This window comes from Argopecten irradians, chromosome 7 (genome assembly GCF_041381155.1).
Source record: "Argopecten irradians isolate NY chromosome 7, Ai_NY, whole genome shotgun sequence".
NCBI classification, from domain to species: Eukaryota; Metazoa; Mollusca; class Bivalvia; order Pectinida; family Pectinidae; genus Argopecten; species Argopecten irradians.
The window spans coordinates 27,121,707-27,143,831 of record NC_091140.1 but is presented as its reverse complement, the minus strand read 5'-3'; the positions used below and the strand labels follow the sequence as shown (position 1 = coordinate 27,143,831).

The window sequence follows — 22,125 nt, the reverse complement described above, 5'->3', positions numbered from 1 at the left end:
ACTATAAAAGGGCAAAAGTTCCACTATACAAGAAGACACAACATGAATATACAGTCTCCCAAAACATGCACCTCGCACAACATACACGCAACACACCGCATACATGGGAGGCCGTCCTTACATAACCGTAGCTGTTAATAGGACGTTAATTAATCAAACAAACAAAAGACCTCACAAACCGACATGCAAGGTCTGACATGTTGGGGAAATGGTCCAAGTCAAGGCCCTGATGAGCACTTTGATGGAAAAGGGGCTGCAAGGGGTTATCTCTTTACCACTCAGGAGGAGACAGAATCCGATGCTCCAGCAGGCAATTCTGCAACACAACAACGTTATACGCAAGGAGAACCAATTATTTCTACACAATATCCCCAATAGCACCATTGGTATCTGAGTTTGATCAAAAGAGTCATGATTTATTAGAGACTGACCAGATAAGAACAGAGACAAATAATCGGGACTGTGGGGCTTCTTGTTAAATAAAAGTCGCCTCCAATTACCTCTTCAGTCTTGAAATCTTCCGACCAAGTTCAGATTCCAACCTCAAAAGGGCAGGATCAACAATTATTAGCTGCCCTTGGCATGGACCCTTAGGGGGCCATAGTCACGCAGACTAACTTGATTTTATGCAACACCTCCGGGCCTCCGTCTGTTACTCCAGCAATATTACAACGGAATACGCTGAACACATCATGTTGGCGCGAGGGCCGCTGCCCCTCTAACATTGACCATTGGAAGGGTGACTTAAATCCTAGAAGTAATATAATGGATGGCTTGAGCAATGACCAATCTGATTAAAATACATATCCGTATGACCACTCCGTTAAATAGAGGCAAACATAGTGATAATAAGGGTCTTTAGTACATAACGTGACTGTTTCTCGCGTTTTCATTGGCTCAGCCTCCGGGCACTATTGAGCCATATTTCCAGGACTATGGCTTGACACGCTTTTTGTTACGTACGTCATATTGACGTAATTAACGTCATTGTCGATATTTGCGCTCTTCAATGGGAAACAAAAAATGTGCGGACGAGGTTTCACAAAGAAAGATGTCATGGCTTGGAAACATAAATGCTGAGGATTTGAATAAGGAACAAAAAAAAAGTAAAAGTACGGAACAAGCAACTAAATATTCAATGAAAATATTTAAAGATTTCTGCTAGGAAAAATGTGTAGATGCATCCGACAACGAACTTTCTACCATGGAAGTGGCCGCACTCGTCAAGATTCTAAGTGATTTTTATTCTAACATTCGCAACAAAGATGGAGATATTTACTAAAATACCTTTCAAAACGTAACACTAAATGTGAATCTTTGTTTCAATATCCCAGGAATTCCTATCTCGATTCCGACGAATCCTGGTATGAAAACTGTCCTCTAGGTAAAAATGCTGTAGGTGAGTTTAAGTCCAAATGATCTGAGACAGCTCAATTATTTTGAAGTGTGTAGTATGTGTGAAGTTCGAGGTGCGTGTTTTGGGAGACTGTGGTATGTTCGTGTTGTGTTTTCTTGTATAGTGGAACTGTTGCCCTTTTTATAGTGCTATATCACTGAATCATGCCTTCGAAGACACCAAGTAACATACACCAAACGGTCACATTATACTGACAACGGGCGAATCAGTCGTCCCACTCCCTGTTTGCTGAGCGCTAAACAGGAGTAGAAACTACCAATTATTTAGTCGCCTTTTACGACCATGCAATAGGGGCAGCAGGTACAATTCTAACGCCCTACCTTCAGGGCCACCAATAAAAAGTGGTAACAAAAGAGGTCCCTGTTTGCTGAGCGCTAAACAGGAGTAGAAACTACCAATTATTTAGTCGCCTTTTACGACCATGCAATAGGGGCAGCAGGTACAATTCTAACGCCCTACCTTCAGGGCCACCAATAAAAAGTGGTAACAAAAGAGGTGGCAGACAATTGCTAATTAGTTGTATTTTTGCCTCACTAGGAATGCCTAGGGAATCATCAGATTTCAATAATATCTAAAGCAGGCGCCGAGGTTTGAATTTCCGTCATATGTATATATAGATATATGATGACTAGCTATTGCAAGCACCACATGTGGTGCCGCACAGACTTGTCTCCTAATTTGAATAAACCTTAAATGACACTGACCCGCCAGATTTTCCCAGGCAGGGTCGGCTGAACAGCTGTATAGTGTATATAGTAAGATTTAAGTTGCCTTTTGGACAGAGAGTCCCTTTGGAGCCCGTCATCTTATAGCCCCTAATAAATGAACAGTAATATACCTGACCAGAAGTGACTTTCGATAAATATAAATTGGAAACAAAAAGGAAAACAATACATATTTGGTTTGGTCGTCTTCCTATAAGCGATCGTTATGTTTCTTGGAGTTAGCGCCACTGCCCCTGCACTCCGCATTTTAAGCATAAACTGAAAGAGGTAGTGTAATTGAAATGTTTCCTCATTTATTCAAAAGAAAAATATTAATCCAACAAAAACAGGGAAAAAATGAAAATCCATCAAGAAATCTCCGAGATATTCAAGATCGAATCTCACCCATTTGCAAACAATCAACGCAATTTCCGGTTTGACGTCATATGAGCAACATTTAAGATGACCGATCATAGCAGTGAGAGCGAGGCATTGGAAAGTTTTTCTGATGATTCAGGTGACAAAGACCGACGAGAAATTAACAACCATATCAGTTCGAACCAGAATGAAACAAAGAGGATGATTATGATCACGAGCAGGACAACGACGCTGTGACAAGCATGGTTCAAGCTGACCAGGCCCGACTCCTGAACACGGAATGGTAGACGAATTTCTACTGGGCATCAAAACATGAACTGGCAAAATGTACACTATAAACCCACCCTCCCAGTAATGTTACTAGGGTGCTGTGTGCTTAATTGCTTTTGTTATATTGTTAAGTGTTAGTATTTTATATACCGTGCCTAAGAACTCCTTGTGACCTTAATTGCTCCTTGATGTATTCGAATTCTCAATCACATCATCTTGAAATGTTGTGAAAAAATATGCTATTTTTTGTACTATTAACCAATACAGATTCTCTAAGTACACAAGTACTTTTTAGGTCACAGGGATTAATATTATTAATCAGTATGCTGAAAAAAAACTAATACAATGTGCATGTATGTATAAGTATGCTAAAAAAAAGTTTTTAAATTGGTGTTCCATAAATGCCATTTAATATAATACTTACTAACTTGTAATTTGTAAACTATGATTTATTTGATTAATTAACGTCCTATAAACAGCTATGGTCATGTAAGGACGGCCTCCCATGTATGAAGTCTGTTGCTTGTATGTTGTGCAAGGTGCGTGTTTTGGGAGACTGCGGTATATTCATGCTGTGTCTTCTTGTATAGTGGAACTGTTGCCCTATTTATAGTGCTATATCACTGGATAATGCCGTCAAAGACACCAAGCAACACACTTATGAGTAAAATATTTGTGTTAGAGTTATATTCAGTCGTAAGAGTATATATATATACGTTCCCGGCCTACTATACCTTTTGGCCGGGAACTATATATACGTTCCCAACATGTCGTAGAGGAGCACTGCTCTTTGTTTGATTAATTAATGTCATATAAACAGCTATGGTCATGTAAGGACGGCCTCCCATGCAAGCGGTGTGTTCCGTGTATGTTGTGCGAGGTGCGTGTTTTGGGAGACTGCGGTATATTCATGTTGTGTCTTCTTGTATAGTGGAACTGTTGCCCGTTTTATAGTGCTGTATCACAGAAGCATGCCAACGAAGACACCAAGCAACACACCCAACCCGGTCACATTAGAAGACAACGGGCGATTCAGTCGTCCCACTCCCTATTTGCTGAGCGCTAAGCAGGATTTGTTTGAGCAGAGACTATTATAGACTTTGGTGTGTATCGGACAGGGGACAGAACCAAGAACGTCGTTCCTCACAGGGGTGAACGCTAAACTCAATGCCAAAAGTGAGGCAGTGGCAAGGGAGGCATTAGGAAAGATAAAGTTAGTTAGGAAGAAGAGAAAAGATAAGATCCTAAATTTAGTCGCCTTTTACGATCATGCAATAGGGGCAGCAGGTACAATTCTAACGCCCTACCTACAGGGCATACTTTATCTGAAAATTGTCACAAAACGTACCCGAACGCATCTGGAATGCTGATGAGACTGGTAAGCAACTTACACATACGCCCTTGCGTGTAATTGCCGCGAAAGGATAAAATAAATGATAGAACTAATCATCGTTAAAGGCAAGACAAAGAAAAGTCTGTACGGACATAAAACCGCGGCTGCCCCTCCCATGTCCGTATGGACCTTCAATAACAAGGCTTGGATGACCGAGGAACTTTAGAAGGAATGGTTCCGGAGGGTGTTCTTGCCTAACTTTTGGCCTGAAAGGCTATAGCTTTTAAACCTTGATGGGAATGGGTCTCATGAAACTCTTGGGTTGTTTGAACTCGCACAATCGGAAAATATTCACATAATAGCTCTACCGCCGCACACAACACACTTTTTACAGCCTCTCGATAGGTGTGTATTTGGCCCATTTGATAAGGCGTACAACCGGGCCTGCTCCAATTTCCCGAGTGTCTGCACTTGTGATGTCATCAACAAGTGGACTTTTCTATCTTTATTATGTCAGGCTTGGGAGGCAGGTATTACTACTAGCGATATCGTAAGTGGATTAAGCGGTCAGTACCTGGCAATCGCCCCACATAGGATTCGAACTCGCGACCTAGAGGTGGAGGGCTTGTTGTAATATGTCGGTACATCTTAACCACTCGGCTACCGCGGCCCCTAGACATATACTAAAATCTTATTTATTATCTATATTTATTTATCTTTTTGTGTATGCAGGTTTTCTACAGTACTCTAACATATACTAAAACCCTGAGTACTGCAGAAAACCTGAATACTTGAAAAGAAAAGAAAAATAAATAAATAGTGAGGTTGCAAGGAACATGAAAATACAGCAAGACTAAACAAGTGAGAATATCCCGTTGTCAGTATAATAGAACCGCGTGGGGTGTATTGTACGGTGTCTTCAGCAGCATGCTTCAGTGAGACAGCACTATAAAAAGGGCAACCTCCAAAAGCATTCAGTGAGATAGTACTCTAAAAACCTCCCAAAGCATACAGACATTCACACACCGCAACACATGTGAGTTCGACCTTAAATGACACTGGTGTTAATAGGACGTAAACCTGATGAAACCAAACTTAACAAATTTTTGTATGCTGGTCGTTTTACGTTGAAGTATCACTGGAAGATAATTAAGAAAAAGTAAATGATAAACTCACCTTTGCATCAGAATAAGTATGAATAGATGCGTTAGTTGTTAGGTGTTGTCCAGATACGAAAGACGGCACCACTCATAATAATTCTAATGTGTCTACTGATCATGTATAGTCAGGTAAAATATTATAATGTATATATGGTTACACTGTTTATTATCATTTTAACGTGGAACATCTCAAAATAGATATAGATTTCGGCCATTCAATTATTTATACTCTTTGAATTGTGTTGTTTATTAAAAATAATCAAGTTTCCGGTCGTCGGTCGATAATGTACTTTGTTTCTAACCAGATATCAGAGTATCACGTGTTACAGGCACATCACACATGGGAAGCAGGGAAATATGAACCTAGTGAATACGAAATAATTCAAGAATATAAATAATAGCACAATGCATACGTATTGTGATACTAATCAAAACAATTCCTGAGAGTGAAACAGACACGGCGTTATCATCTGTCTATTGATACAGCATGATAACCAGCAAAATGACATGAATCTATTGTGAAATATATATCGAACGACTGACAGCATTTCACAATCATTGACTATGACGACTACTCGCTTCGATGACTAATCACCGCATATAAATAGTCAATTATTGTGAAATACTGCCAGTCACATGGATTCGTTTCGATCATTAATTGGCCCTGAGTGGTAGGGCGTTAGAATTGTACCTGCTGCCCCCATTGCATGATCGATAAAGGCGACTAAATTTAGGATGTTATCTTTTCTCTTCTTCCTTACTTACTTTATCTTTCCTAATGCCTCCCTTGGCACCGCCTCATTTTTTGGCCTTGAGTTGAGCGTTCGCCCCTATGAGGAAGGCTCTGGGTTCTGTCCCCGGCCGAGACACACCAAAGTCCATCAGCTCCTGCTTAGCGCTCAGCATACAGGGAGTTGGACGACTGGTTCGCTCGTTGTCAGTATAATGTGACTGGTTGGGGTTTGTTGCTTGGTGTTTTCGTTGGCATGCTTTGGTGATATAGCACTATAAAAATGGCAACAGTTCCACTATACAAGAAGCCACTACATGAATATACTGCAGTCTCCCAAAACAAGCACCACGCACAACATACACGCAGCACACAGCATACATGAGAGGCCGTCCTTACATGACCAAGGCTGTTAATGAGGACGTTAATTAATCAAACAAACAAGGAAGAGTTTAACCTGCTGTATCTGAAAATCATATCGGTTTACTCTGAAAGTATATACTTTTAACGCAATAGACGCTAAAAAAATATGTCCGAGATGACCGTAATATCAAAACATGATGACCGTAATATTGATTGCTGCAATATTGCTCAAATGACTTTTAGACAGAAAACGGTGTCGTCTTTAGAGCTACAATTGGTGCATATAACTGCTAATGGAGCAAAGTAATAATTATGCAAACCATTATAAAACGTTTCTTTGCATTTTATCATACTTGTTTGATACCGCTTACCTACTAGGGAATAATACTGAACTACAAAATATCAAATTCTCATGGAGGCATTGGTTTTTTTTTGACATAATCTATATATGAATGTCTTTCTGTAGGGAATTTATACGGCAAGTCCACAAATTGTGAATTTGACGTCTTATAAGCGGAACGGTAGATATTAAGAATGGTAGTTATGTTTGTTTTGGACAAAAAAAATATGTAAATGCACGTATACGCATAAAATAATTGGAAACCTACAAAAAAGTACAGAAAACTGTGCCCGAGTGATTTTCTGGGGCAGTGCTCCACTGCGACACATAGGGACCAATTCGTACCCGGCCGAAAGGTATATTAGGCCGGGTACGTATATTCGTTCTATAATATTGAGAGCTAATGATCGGAATGATAACAGTAATATTTCATAATTTTTACAACAATCACTTTTATTTTTCCATTTTTTTTATCTTAGTTCTCTGACACCAATAGTCCGTGTCTAAGGTTTGTATTTGATTTTATCTTGAATATATTCGTGGTATCATTATGAAGATATTCATTTCGTTTTTTACATACATTAGTATCAAGGTGTGAGTCTTTTAGAGATAATATCAAAATGAAGATAAAAAGGTTATTTTTTGTCAACGTTTTATTAGTAGTTCACTAGGTTTTGTTGTGTTATGTTTTGTAATCATTTGATCAGGTACATTATTTAGTATTCCGTCAGTTTTGAAACTTTTCTATGAATAATTGTCCAGTCATCCAATTCGTCACAAAATATAGCATACTGCGTTTATGTCATTTGCCATCACATGATCTCGATGTTATTATAAAGTATTGCCAAACATCACCAAACATTGTCAATCGCGTCGTCAATAAATGCATAACTATATTCAACTTATATTTGTAGGAGGGCTTATATTCGTCATTCAATCATTCTTCTATTTTACATACACAAATAAAACTTTATTCTCATTGGTTCTAATTTACCAGCATCATACAATATTGATATAGTCCTCCATGTATGTATACATCAATAAATAAACTAATTCTTCTATTTTACAAATAAGACTTGAATTATCATTGGTTGTATGTATGTGCAGTATATATCGATAAATAAACGAGACTCTCGTTTTCTCACATTGTCGCACTTCACATGTCTATATATTAAATAGACGACTAACGTATTTATCTGCCGTTGGGTTCTATTATTAAAAAGTTTTCCTTGACCCACTTTATACTCGACGTTGTGATCGGTTCTTGCCACTTTGTAAATATCTAACGACCCCAATGATATCTGCAGCACTAAGAAAGCCCAGCACAGTAACCATGGTGATGATCGCTATGACACCAAACCCTATGGATGAGGTGCGTGTATCTTGCATAGACACTTTCTTTATTTTAAAACTTGTCAATGTTTTTGGTTCTACAGTTAGCTCCTTCTTTGTTTGCTCTATAGCCACCATGACTTCTTCTTTAGTAATATTTTTAATGTTCTTCTTAAAGTTACACCGTCTATTGCAGCGACAGTGGTGTTTCACTCCTGTAAAACAATGCATACGCCAAATGATCATTTTAAAATATAGTAACAATGTGTTTTATGAATAGAATCATAAGGATTATACAAATGTAATGTATATGCTTTAATCGCATTAGGAAATAGAAATCAGTACACGCTATGATATTTTGCTTAAAAATATAATCAAATAATGCGCTTTATCTATGCTAAGGCAAAATATACATATCAAATATAAGCTTTAAATATGTTATTCACTACCAAAACTTACTCACATTTTGAGAATAACAGTGCTTCCACCTAAACATACATAATGCTTAAAAACTATTCTATAGTACATGATTTTTGTGATGTAACTGACGTTTATAAGGCATCAGAAGTAATTTGAATGAATTCCGTAGCTTAATTTATCAAACCTTATGGGTTTCAATAGATTAACGAAGAAAAACTAACATATCAAAAGTGTTCACCTAGTTACGGCACATATAACTTTCACGAAACTGAATCATGACATTGTGTGATATGTTGGGAATATTTAAAAACGAAATAATTACCCACCTATCGTAAAATGATATTATTGTTATACAAGTTTGCATAAATAATTTAAAGATGCTCCATCGCTGACAGAGTTTAAATGAAACTCATCATTTGAACAATAATTGGCATTTAATCGTGTGTATGTATGTCTAATTAATACAAATATAATATAAAATCATTCATTTCGCTTTTGGTGCAAGTGCAATCAGTACTTCATTCTATATAGGATATAGTGCCAAGGAATTTTTTCGGGATGCAATTAATTATTTTTTTAACATTTTCAACTTGAAGTAAAATTAGAAGCTCAAACTTTTCAATGTGGGTAATGGTGTAAAGTAAGTGTAAGTGGCTTTTGTAACTGAAGAAAAATACTATATCACCTGCTCCTGTTTTTGATAGTGAAAAAATACCATCTGTCAGCGGTGGAGCATATTTAATAATTGAAATAAATATGTTATTTGTATTTCTGTAATAAGTTAAAATCAATAATTTGAATCCAGCTTTCAAATCACAAAACTTGGAAAAAGTGGATTAACGAAATACTCACGAGGTCGATTTGGCACCAAACAGTTCCCGTTTGCTGAAATATGGAAACAACTATTCGATTAAAGAAAGGGAACTCGTATTATACTATGACGTTTCGATTGGTATCTTCTGCAAATAAAATTTTTAGCTCCCATGTAGATAACAACCATAATGCTTACTTATGTCATGTCGCTTCAACGTTTGTTAGTTGGTGTATATAAAAATAAAAACAACTTAATACTAAAGGAAGACATGATATATAAATAACACTTGGTTTCCAAACATAACATGACTTGCCTTTGCCGATGATATGTGCCACAAATAACATATACCTGCCACCGCGATTTCCAGGCCCTATCATCTTATCTTCTAATGTTCGAATTCATTTCGGTTAAAATTATAGTTTTAGCTTTGACATTTTTGTGTTGTCACTTACGTAAGACTCTGACTATAGTAGCTTCACTGTTTGTATGAAAGCCTCCTAAGAAATAATTTCTGGCCATGCATGTGTACTGCCCTGCATCCACTAGCCGGACACGTTTCAGAATTAGTATGGATGAATTGGAGAGTTCCTCTTTATTCTGGTTATGCCATGTGACCGATGAAGCGGGGTAAGACTCGACTCCACAATTGATTTCTATATCGTGCAATTGTACTCCTGTCGTAATTTGTGAAACATTCACAATCGGTTCAACTGAAAAAGATATCAATCCATCCTTAGTTTGGTTAATCCGTCGGGCAATAATAATGCATTGTTACCAATTGCACGTCTCTCTTTCGATCAATTTTCTCTTATATTTATATCATCAGAGCAATACATTAAATCGTCATATAACTTCACCACGATATCCATACGAGATGTATTAATATGCATTATCCAGATACCTAATTTTGCAAATGTGTCTACTGACTACGAAAATGAATGTTTCCGATGTAAATTGGCTTTAAATTGTACCCGAATATACTTACAATTGACAAATAAAGACGTTTGATCACTGTTCGTGTACGGTAAGCCTTCTATTATATTTTGTGCACTGCATGTGTAATCTCCTATGAAAGATCGGTCCACATCTTTTAGTTCCAATGTGGTGATGTTGGATAGTTCATCACCATCTGAACTGTACCACGTGACCATTGATTCCGGGAATGATTCTACGGTACAGTTTAATATGACGTCATCCATGGTGTTTACCGTGATATTTTCCTGTACACTGACAATCGGAGGATCTACAACATGTTGAAAAAGGTTTTTTTAATGAAGAAAACAAGATAGTTAATATAACTTTCTCTATATAATTTTGTGTAAATAAAGGGTAAATCACTGCTCAATATCAATATATCTAAATTTAAATAAATGTATTTGTAACAATAGCCTTTATATTTGACTTACATGAAACATATCCTTGATATAATACTTGCATGTAAAATATAGCCTTCATATGACATGAACCACATAGTCTTGATATCTGAGTTACATGTAACATACAGCCTTGATATTTAACTGACATGTAACATATAGTCTTGATAGTTGGCTTACATGAAACATACAGCCTTAATATTTGACTTAATGTAACATACAGCCTTGATATTTGACCTACATGTAACATAGTCTTGATATTAGACTTACATGTAACATACATCATTGATACTTGACTTACATGTAACATAACTTGTTACTAATGATATTTGACTACATGTAACATATAGTCTTATATTGTACTACATATTGATACATACTCTGATCTTGACTTACATGTAACATACATCCTTGATATTTGACTTCCATGTAACATATAGTCTTGATATTTGACTTACATGTAACATACAGCATTGCTATTTCACCAGTCGATTGCACGCTAGTCCCAATCCTATTTCTCATCTTGCATTTATACTTTCCAGCGTCGTTCCGTGATACATTGTGGAGATGTAACAGTGTTGAATTAGATAGCACGAGGTTTGCAACTCTAGGTTTGGTCCATATAGTCTCAACCACCTCGTTGTAGGACACCAGGACGCACGTGATTGTTACGTCATCATATTCTCGCACAAAAACACTGATAGGAACTCTTACATCTACAGTTGGAATATCACAATTACAAACAGATATATCATACGTCATCTTTAATAAAGAAACAGAAATCATAGAATTTTATCAATATACGCCTGTAGTAACAGTTACATGATAGTCTAAGCAAAAAATAAGAACATGAGGAAAATCAAAGGTGATCCGCCTGTGATATTACATGTCTTTACTTGACGAGACAGATACGAATGTCACAGATAGAAGAAAAAAATACCCGTTTTCCTATACATTTAAATGAATTATTTGAAATGGCGTAACTCAAAAGTAAAGTTCCCTTTTTCCTCCTTGTTCAAATGAATAATTGAAGATAAGGTAACTCACAATTGACGTAGAGTTCCGTACTCGCGCTAGACGTGTGTTGCCGTCCACCAAAGCTATTACTAGCCTTACACGTGTAATTCTGCATGTCAGAGACGTCAGCATTCTCAATAGACAACAGTGGAGTGCTCGATTTCTGTAAACCGTTTGTGTCATACCAGCCAACATCAGCAACAGTCGGATTGGATCTTACAATGCATTCTATGTCGATATTTCCTCTTACGTTCACCGTTTTGTTAACAGGAACGTAAATGACTGGAGCATCTGAAACAACAATAAACATTAGTCTAATTTCATTTCTGTTTTTTTATCGAGGTGACAAAAATAAACGGTATGATAATTCATCCATGTGTGTGCATTATTGTTCTAGTGAAATAAGTTTGTAAAAGATCTTTTTAACCTTTAAAATGACCTTATAATAGTGTTTAATTATGGCTTACTAGACTGTAACGTTACAATTCAAAAGAGAATATATTTTGAACCATCCATTAGATTGTATGTTCCTTTGATACCATTGGCCTTACATTGAACACTATGGTTTTACTTTGGACGCTATAGCCTTACATTGTACACTGTGGTTTTACTTTGTACGCTATAACATTACATTGTACACTATGGTTTTACTTTGTACGCTATAGCCTTACATTGTACACTGTGGTTTTACTTTGTACACTATAACATTACATTGTACACTATGGTTTTACTTTGTACGCTATAGCCTTACATTGTAGACTATGGTTTTACTTTTTACGCTATGACCTTACATTGTACAATATGGTCTTACTGTTTACTTTATACACTATAGTTTTACATTGTACACTACGATTTTCCTTTTACTTTTTAGCCCACCATCATCAGATGGTGGGCTATTCAAATCGCCCTGCGTGCGTGGTCCGTCGTCCACCGTCCGTAAACAATGCTTGTTATCATTATTTCTTAAAAACTACTGCAGGGATTTTGTTCGAACTTCACATGGAGGGTCCCCTTGGTCCATATTTGTGCCATACAGATTTTTAGGCTGATCGGAAAAACAAGATGGCCGCCAGGCAGCCATCTTTGATTTTGGCAGTTGAAGTTTGTTATCGATATTTCTTGAGATCTACTGAAGGGATTTTGTTCAAACTTCACATGGAGGGTACCCTTGGTCCCTAGATGTGCCATACAAATTTTGAAGCTGATCGGAAAAATAAGATAGCTGCCTAACAGCCATCTTGGATTTTGGCAGTTGAAGTTTGTTATCACTAGAATTACGGAAGGGATTTTGTTCAAATTTCACATGGAGGATCCCATTGGTCCCTAGTTGTGCCATACAAATTTTGCGGCTGATCGGAAAAACAAGATGGCCATCAGACAGCCATCTTCGATTTTTGCAGTTGAATTTTGTTATCGCTATTTCTTGAGAACTACTGAAGGCATTTTGTTCAAACTTCACAAGAAGAATCCCATTGGTCCCTTGTTGTGCTATACAGATTTTGAGAATGATCGAAAAAACTAAATGGCCACCATGCAGGCATCTTGCAGATTTTGGCAGATGAACTTGGTTATCGCTATTTAATAAGAACTTCTAATGGGATTTGGTTCAAATTTAACAAGGAGGCTCCATTGGTCCCTAGTTGTGTCATACAAATTTTGAGGCTGATCCGAAAAACAAGTTGACCTCCAGGCAGCCATCTTGGATTTTGGCTGTTGAAGTTTGTTATCGATATTTCTTAAGAACTACGAAAGGGAATTTGTTCAAATTTCATATGGAGGATCCCACTGGTCCCTAGTTGTGCCATACACATTTTAAGGCTGATCGGGAAAACAAGATGGCCGCCAGGCAGCCATCTTGGATTTTGGCAGTTGAATTTTGTTATCGTTATTTCTTGAATACGGAAGGAATTTGTTCAAACTTCACATGGATGGTTCCCTTGTTCCCTTGGTCCCTTGTTATAGTTTGTTACCGCTATATCTCAGAAAGTACCGAAGGGATCTGTCTCAAATCTTCCCTAATGCCTCCCTTGGCACCGCCTCATTTTTGGCCTTGAGTTGAGCGTTCGCCCCTGTGGGGAAGGCTCTGGGTTCTGTCCCCTGGCCGAGACACACCAAAATCTATAAAAGTGGTAGTTTCTGCTCCTGCTTAGCGCTTAGCATAAAGGGAGGTGGACGACTGGTTCGCCCGATGTCAGTATAATGTGACCGGGTGGGGTGTGTCTTCGGCAACATGCTTCAGTTATATAGCACTAAAAAAGGGCAACAGTTCCACTATACAAGAAGACACAACATGAATATACCTCGGTCTCCCAAAACACGAACCTCGCACAACATAAACGCAAAACATCGCATACATGGGAGGCCATCCTTACATGACAATAGCTGTTAAAAGCACGTTAATTAATCAAACACACAAACAAACAAGGTTCCCCTAGGACCCTAGTTGTGCATTTTGCATTTTGGGACTGATCTGTTATCAATGATTTTGATAGTTAAAGTTTGTTTCCGCTTTTTCTCAAAAGTACTAAAGAGATCCGTCTCAAATTCCATATGTAGGTTCCCCTAGTACTCTTGTGCCTATTGCATTTTGGGACCCATCGATCAACAAGATGGCCGACATCTTGAATTTTGATAGTCAAAGTTTGTTACCGTTATTTTACAGAAAGTAACGATGGGATCTGTCTCAAATTTCTTATGTATGTTCCCCTAGGACTCTAGTTGTGCATATTGCTGATTGATCAACGAGATGGCCGACCAGCTGCCATATTGGATTTTGATAGTTTAAGGTTGTTACTGCTATTATTCAGAAAGTACTGAAAGGAACTGTCTGAAATTTTATATGTAGGTCCCCGAATGATCTTTGTTGTTCATAATGTATTTTGGGACCAATCGGTCAACAAGATGGGAAACAGGTAGCCATCTTGGATTTTGATAGTTGAAGTTTGCTATTGCGTCATATCTCAGAAAAAATTCAAATTTCATATGTAGTACGTAGTTAAAGTTTGAAAAGCAGAGAAAAATCCATCTTTCTATTGTCAGACGTAGATCATTCTTTGGTGGGCGCCAAGATCCCTCTGGAATCTCTTGTTACTTTATATGCTCTAGTCTTACATTATACACTATGCATTGTACAATATGGTCATTTTACTTTGTACGTTAAAGACTTACATTGCCCGCTTTGGTTTTACTTTATACGTTATAGTCTTACGTTGAAACTATAGTTTTACTTTTTACTTTATACGCTATAGCCTTACATTGCACAGGATGGTTTTACTTTTTTACTTTGTACGCTATAGTCTTACATTGTACACTATGGTTTTACTTTGTATGTCATGGCCTTACATTGTACACTAAGCGTGATAGTATCATTCCGTGATTCAAAATTTTCCTGGTCAACTTGACATTTGTAGACGGCACCATTGTCTTCGTAAGACAGGTTGACCTTGATTTGGTAGTAAAATACTACTTCCGGGTAGTGTGGATTTGTGGCAATGGTTCCTTTACTTAACCATTGTGATTCTGATGTTATATTGGCGTCCTTCCTGGCTATGATCTTCACGTTTGGAGCCGGGATACCTCCTCTTACCGTACATAGTATACTGACGACAGTGTTCTCGCGGTAAGGCGACAATGACTGAACGGTATCATTTACGGATATTTCAGGAGCAGATGCCTCTAAAGCTGAAACGAAAAACATGTTTTAACAATGATGATGATGTTTTTGGTCTTTAAGTTAACTAATAAACTTTTGATTGCCGAGTACTTTAGGGATATTGCTTCAGTTATATAAACTAGCATTCGACAATAATACTCAAAATGCAAACCACATCTTTAGAATACATATGGGATATAATCTGTCATTCAAAGTTTTTTACACATTATGTTGATTCTCATAACAAGTCAAACGAAAACAACAAAACAACTTTATCTTGACTACGTTAATGACAGAACGGTAAAGTATAATACTGTATGTATTGCCAACTCGCGATCATCGGAATTTAAGGTTTGAATATCGACAAGTCTATAAAGAATGATAAAACATGTTCTAATGCTTAATTACAAGTTATAGTAATAAAGGTCGCCACAACGACCGATTGTACAACTTCTATATCAGTTTTAATTTAGCATTACCACCACAGGCTATGAATATCGGCGTAGAACAACTGCTTTTGACGGTGCATGTTTTCCTGTCTCTGATGTATTGGACCTCAATAGCTGATCCGTCCGCCACTACCGCGCTCCAATTAGTGTGAAAACCGTCACTGTACCAGCAAAGTAAGAATATCGGGGTAATTCTTAAAAGTTATCTAACGATTTCATTAGGAACATTGACGGGGAACGAACAAAACTACGTTATAACTATGAATAGTTGAAGGCGTGTTCGTTATACACGTGTTTCACTGCAATGGCTCACTGAATCATACCACCTTAGACATTATACTGTCAACGGGTAAACCAGTGGTTTCACTCCCTTCAAGTTAAACGCAAAGCAGGAGCAGAAACAAATTTTACCCTATGGTTTTGGGCCTTTTATAGACTATGGATAGAGAACTGTACTCAGAACCGCCCCACTGGTGCGAGGGAGAAGACAGTCAGAAAGAATGGGAAAGATTCTTTTTTAATGGTAGTAGCGAATGGAACGATTAATTATATTTTACCCAGTATACGATATTAATTATTCTTAGATCGTTCAGAGAGAAAAAATAAACCAAAACGTCAAACACCGTTCTTCTCAAATATAACTACGGTCTAAGAGAGCGACTCATTTTCCTTAATTGTACAAGAAATAATGATTTTTCTCATACTTATATTCATACCATCTGTGGAGTACGTCAATAACATTATGGATGACTAGAATGATAATTAACTTACGTTGCATGCATATACAGTTGTTGATAATGTTGTTGACAGATGTATCTTCTTTCAGAGTTGGCCAGATAGTAAAAGAGACACGCGTCGTACCAGAGAGGACCGCACCGGACCTCCACTGTGCCGTTAAGGATCGACCAAATTCCTCGTACTCTGGCATCTGGAAGAATTGAAAACTACTTACGTAATACGGCAGTTTCGAGATCCGAAATCGGCGTGGGCAAAGTAAACTTCACGTGATTTTAACATCACAAAAATGACGACACAATCACTGAAAGCTGTGACCAATCGACAGTAAATTGTACTTTACCCACGTCGTGTTAGGTCCTCGAAACCCCCGTATTGTCTTCCTAATATATTTCCTCATTTCGATTATTGTCTCTGATGCCACACACATCGACCGATACATAAACGTGATTGGTATTTTTGAATATATTTGTAATTCCAGACATAGCAGTACTGACAATGAGAAACGGCACAACAATCAGGTTATTTTACTAACGACAGTGTTCTAAAGTACTTAATCTTATTTGAAACAAGTTCTGAAAAATGACGCCACTTTTTTATTGTGGTTACCGAAACATGAAGTATAACTATAACCAACATCAATTTCTATATATTTAAACAAAAAACCCATTTTATGTACATATTGGCTTGATTATTAGGCAAAAACTCGCATTTACATAAATAGGATTTCTTATGATGCATGTTAATTTTACAAAACAGGGTCATCACTTCGAGAAATTATAATTCATGCAACGCGAGTTCGCAAGTGCAATGAAAACAGGATGTGACGTCAAATTTTTTTAATTTAATGTTTAAAAAAATATATTTAAAAAAAATGGAATAACCGAGTTGATATGTTTAACAACGAATTTAACATCACCATGCATGTATTTGCTGTTGGTAATGTAGAAAATCAGAGCATATCTTTATTAAAAATCATTGAAGAAAAATGAACTTATTACCTTCAATTCTAACTACTGCTTCGTCGCCGATACTTTGTCTAGAGACTAAAATAGTTGTGATTGCAAGCCATGTTATTCTTAATACCTGAAACAACAAAATGAATATTACCGTATGATAACGTACACTAAATAAGTAACAGGAATTTAGTTGCCATATGTTTACGATATCTTACTGCTTACGCTATTATACCGAGATTGAAGTCAAAGTAAAAATCGTTTTAACTAACAACTGGCCATGGAGTTAACACCATATCGAATGGAAATAGCGAAAAGGATATAATCTTCTCTTGGCAATTCCATTGATTAGTCAAACCATTCGTCGGACCTAACCAAAATGATCATACGAATTATGATTGCACCTGAGTCTGTGACCGGTAAATATATATCGATTTCATTCTCATTCCTATTTAAGGACCTCTAAACAAACCCACGTGGAGCAGTTTTACTGACTACTGGTTGATGTTTTATCTCGGTTAATTCGGCTTTTCTTCACGTGGAACGTCCTTAAATGACACTTGTGTTATTAGGACGTTAAACCGAAACAAATCTGCATTACAATAGGCCTAGTTAAGGATTTGATCTACCACAGTATTGCATGTTTAAGTTACATTTGGACCATTTAGGTTCCTAGGTCACTAAGTCATACTTCAAAGATAGCTATGTTAGGGCCCTAAGTTACTACCAACAGAACCTAGGTTGCTAAGTTACAAAATAAAAACGATACCGAGAGATCTTGGCTCCTACAAACTTTTATGAACGTTTCTCTGCTGTTTATAAATGAGTATGAAGCATTGTTTTTTACTAGAAAATAAGGAGATTTATGTTATTTAAACGTTGATGACAATAAATGTCCAAATGAAGCTACACTTTAACGAACACACAAGAAACAAGGACCGTTGGATACGTTTGTTTGTTTGTTTGTTTGATTTATTAACGTCCTATTAACAGCTATGGTCATGTAAGGACGGCCTCCCATGCATGCGGTGTGCTGCGCGTATGTCGTGCGAGGTGAGTGTACTGGGAGACTGCGGTATGTTCGTGTTGTGTCTTCTTGTATAGTGGAACTGTTGCCCTTTTTATAGTGCTATATCACTGAAGCATGCCGCCGAAGACACCAAGCACCACACCCCACCCGGTCACCTTATACTGACAACGGGCGAACCAGTCGTCCCACTCCCTGTATGCTGAACGCTAAGCAGGAGCAGAAACCACCACTTTTATAGACTTTGGTGTGTCTCGGCCAGGGGACAGAACCCAGAGCCTTCCTCACAGGGGCGAACGCTCAACTCAAGGCCAAAAGTGAGGCGTTGCCAAGGGAGGCATTAGGAAAGATAAAGTCAGTAAGGAAGAAGAGAAAAGATAAGATCCTAAATTTAGTCGCCTTTTACGATCATGCAATAGGGGCAGCAGGTACAATTCTAACGCCCTACCTGCAGGATACGAAAGATGCGAGTAAAACGAAATATTAAATCTAATGCTGATACTGTATACTGTACATTTGGATCAGACTAGGCTGTTTTCCGTATTGACCCGTGTGCCCTGAACGTACATCGAACTAATAATAGAATTAATAAGTATAGTTTCTCAGGTAGCGTATGGTCCCGAAGAAAACAATGAACAACATACCCTAGTTGTAGTATCATGAACACATTAAAAATCATTAATTATTACTGCTTTGGATATAAATTGATCGTGGTTTTCGTGTTTTTAATTTGCCGGTTCATTTACTAATACACGTATTTCAAGTACAGCTTTAATAATAAATGGCAAATGAATCTAGGATAAAAGCATCGTGCTAATATCAACGAAAATTGATTATGATATGGATGAGGCTAAGTTTGCTAAACAGGAGGATTATCATTGTGGTAGATAAATGAACCCTGTACATCTAGCTTGTCTTACAATAAAATTGACAGATATTTCACGGTGTCGGATGCCTTTATGTCACTTTTTTTCTAAGCGATGCAAATAGTCTAAAATATTTTTAAAAGTAATAACGGTAAATGAAACCAAAACGACGCTTTTAAACGCAATTAAATATTATGAATAAGTGGTATTAGACAAGTCAAAAATACTCTAGTGCAATTCAATATATTGGAATAAAAATAAAATGTTTCCTTGAATTGCCATTTTTGTTTTGCAATCAACCACAAAATAACTTCTTTTTTTTGCATTATTGCAAGTATTGTTAAATTTGTTTATCTATGCAATAACTAGCAAGCAACTTAGGAAATATGATATACATATTCCAATATCTTGCACTGACAATCAAATTACATCTATACATATATCGGTGCGGGAATTGTGAAATTAGTATAATTAATAGCAGGATGTTTATTAAAAAACCAAGTATTAACTGTCATTCGTGTTACTGAACTAAATGATCGAAAACTAAAATAAATAGTAGGCAATACATACATCCGTACTTGGCCGAAAATAACCCTATTCCGTTTTGGGATATTACAGAATTGTTATCGATTGTGATGTTATTATGTTAAGATTATGAGCAAAATGACGTCGTTGTTCTCTTAAAAATATTACGCCGCACTCGTGAAAACATGGCGCAACAAATCAGTTCACATTTTGTAATATATATTTACAGTGACAATTGTTATTCATTAAGGAAAACATTCAGATAAACATTACCATAAAATATGGCTGTAAAATTGACTTTTTACTGGAATATAGTAAGGAAATAGGTTTTAAACAGAGGATAGGAATAATTGAATTAGACGAATAATCTTTATTGCTTTGCTGACATTTTATTGTGTTAGTTGGTTTGTTTGATTAATTAACATCCTATTAACAGCTATGGTAATGTAAGGACGGCCTCCCATGTATGCTGTGTGTTGCGTGTATGTTTTGCGAGGTGCGTGTTTTGGGAGACTGCGGTATATTCATGTTGTGTCGTCTTGTATAGTGGAACTGTTGCCCTTTTTATAGTGCTATATCTTTGAAGAATGCCGTCGAAGATACAAAGCAACACACCCCACCCGGTCACATTATACTGACAACGGGCGAACCAGTCGTCCCACTCCCTGTATGCTGAGCGCTAAGCAGGAGCAGAAACTACCACTTTTATAGACTTTGGTGTGTCTCGGCCAGGGAACATATCCCAAAGCCTTCCTCACAGGAGCGAAAGCTCAACTCAAGGCCAAAAGTGAGGCGGTGCCAAGGGAGGCATTAGGAAAAATAAGGAAGAATAGAAAAGGTAAGATCCTAAATTTAGTCATCTTTTACGATCATGCAATAGGGGCAGCAGATACAATTCTAACGCCCTACCTGTTATTGTGAATTAATTCTTAAATCAAACGCAAATGATTTGGCTATACGGATACATAGTGATTCATTTACTCGCGGTATGTCCTATCCCGTCGCCCTCTGGAAATATGTCTTATTCCCACCTCTCTCCTGGGATATATGGCATTATGTAGGTAAACAAATCATGTTTCCCAAACCAAAAACAAGGCAATAAATATATAATGTTTTAGCAAAAATAAAATAGTAACTGGTAGTGTGATTGACACTTGAAATGACAGACATAACAGATAACAAACACCCTTCATTAAAAATTCTAGAAAATCAATTTCAGTATCCATGACTTCATGTTATCAGGTGAATGCAAATATTACCCAACACAATGGATAATCTTGATATAACCTAACGACCATTAGCTATTCGTAACCCTGCATTATAAAATGTCATGAGCGCTGTAGTACATTTCTGTGCAAATACTTAATGTTAAATGACACCCGCTTTAAAAGTGTCAATATGTCGATCAATATATGTAAAACCAATTATTTGAGTAAGTGAATCACGACTTGGTTATGTAACGTATGTCGGACAAAACTAAGTTAGTTGACTGACTTTGATAAGAATGACTGCCTGACTGTAAGTGACATATTGACAGGAACACACTGACATATCTTCTTATCATCCTTTATTGTGAAAGGTTCATTTACCTTTCTGTGAATTCAACAATAATCTAGTCCTAATTTTCGTAAGGATTCTGAGAAAAACATGTGTACGTAATTTTGACATGTTATTATTTCTACAGTAATCTATTCAAAAGGTTTGATGATAATAGAAACAATACCAAATATCTAAAGGATCAGCATGCCGAAAACTCGAGAACTATAATCATAAATGTTAAGAAATACAATTGTGAAGTTGAATAAAAAAAATATAGGAAATAAAAAACCATGGTTTACTTAAACAAACCAAACACGGTCTCTATCACAAGGAGACAAAACACAAAATATTGCGAAACATGGACATCCACACCGAAAACACATAGAATGCAAGATAGACTGTCCGTTAATAACCAAATGGTACTGGGCATTAAGTCTAAATCAAGCCATACAACTACTAGAAACAATATGTAAACTATATCATAGGCAAATATATAAGATGAAACATAAATAAAACTTAATTCGTGACAGAAACCTTGGAAATATGACTATAAAATCATTTCAACGCCCATTAATTACAATAAAAAAAACATATTTTCATAAGAATATTTCGATTTTCATGACGCATTACGCAAGTATGAATGAAAACGCACAAAAAAACACCGATTAAGTAAATGGTCAACAAAAGGCATACACATTCCAAACGCAATTTCAATTTTGATGAAA

General features: G+C 36.9%; 2 protein-coding genes across 6 annotated transcripts in view; both read right to left on the bottom strand.

Annotated features, from left to right (window-relative positions):
- LOC138328012 (neural cell adhesion molecule 1-like) overlaps window positions 1-6,047 on the bottom strand; it is a 41,755-nt gene extending 35,708 nt beyond the window's left edge. For both annotated transcript variants that reach the window (XM_069274575.1, XM_069274574.1), the window contains exon 1: window positions 5,279-6,047. In XM_069274575.1, the coding sequence (XP_069130676.1) occupies window positions 5,279-5,286 (8 nt within the window). In that variant the 5' untranslated portion in view covers window positions 5,287-6,047. The remainder of the gene's footprint in view (window positions 1-5,278) is intronic.
- Window positions 6,048-7,122: 1,075 nt separating this feature from the next.
- The window catches only part of LOC138328004 (carcinoembryonic antigen-related cell adhesion molecule 5-like), a 30,886-nt gene continuing 15,883 nt past the window's right edge, over window positions 7,123-22,125 (bottom strand). For all 4 annotated transcript variants that reach the window (XM_069274557.1, XM_069274558.1, XM_069274559.1 and 1 more), the window contains 10 exons: window positions 17,489-17,573; window positions 16,524-16,680; window positions 15,783-15,913; window positions 14,994-15,332; window positions 11,682-11,942; window positions 11,093-11,350; window positions 10,247-10,504; window positions 9,714-9,971; window positions 9,300-9,332; window positions 7,123-8,242 (listed from right to left, as the gene is read on the bottom strand). In XM_069274557.1, the coding sequence (XP_069130658.1) occupies window positions 7,935-8,242; window positions 9,300-9,332; window positions 9,714-9,971; window positions 10,247-10,504; window positions 11,093-11,350; window positions 11,682-11,942; window positions 14,994-15,332; window positions 15,783-15,913; window positions 16,524-16,680; window positions 17,489-17,573 (2,088 nt within the window). In that variant the 3' untranslated portion in view covers window positions 7,123-7,934. The remainder of the gene's footprint in view (window positions 8,243-9,299; window positions 9,333-9,713; window positions 9,972-10,246; window positions 10,505-11,092; window positions 11,351-11,681; window positions 11,943-14,993; window positions 15,333-15,782; window positions 15,914-16,523; window positions 16,681-17,488; window positions 17,574-22,125) is intronic.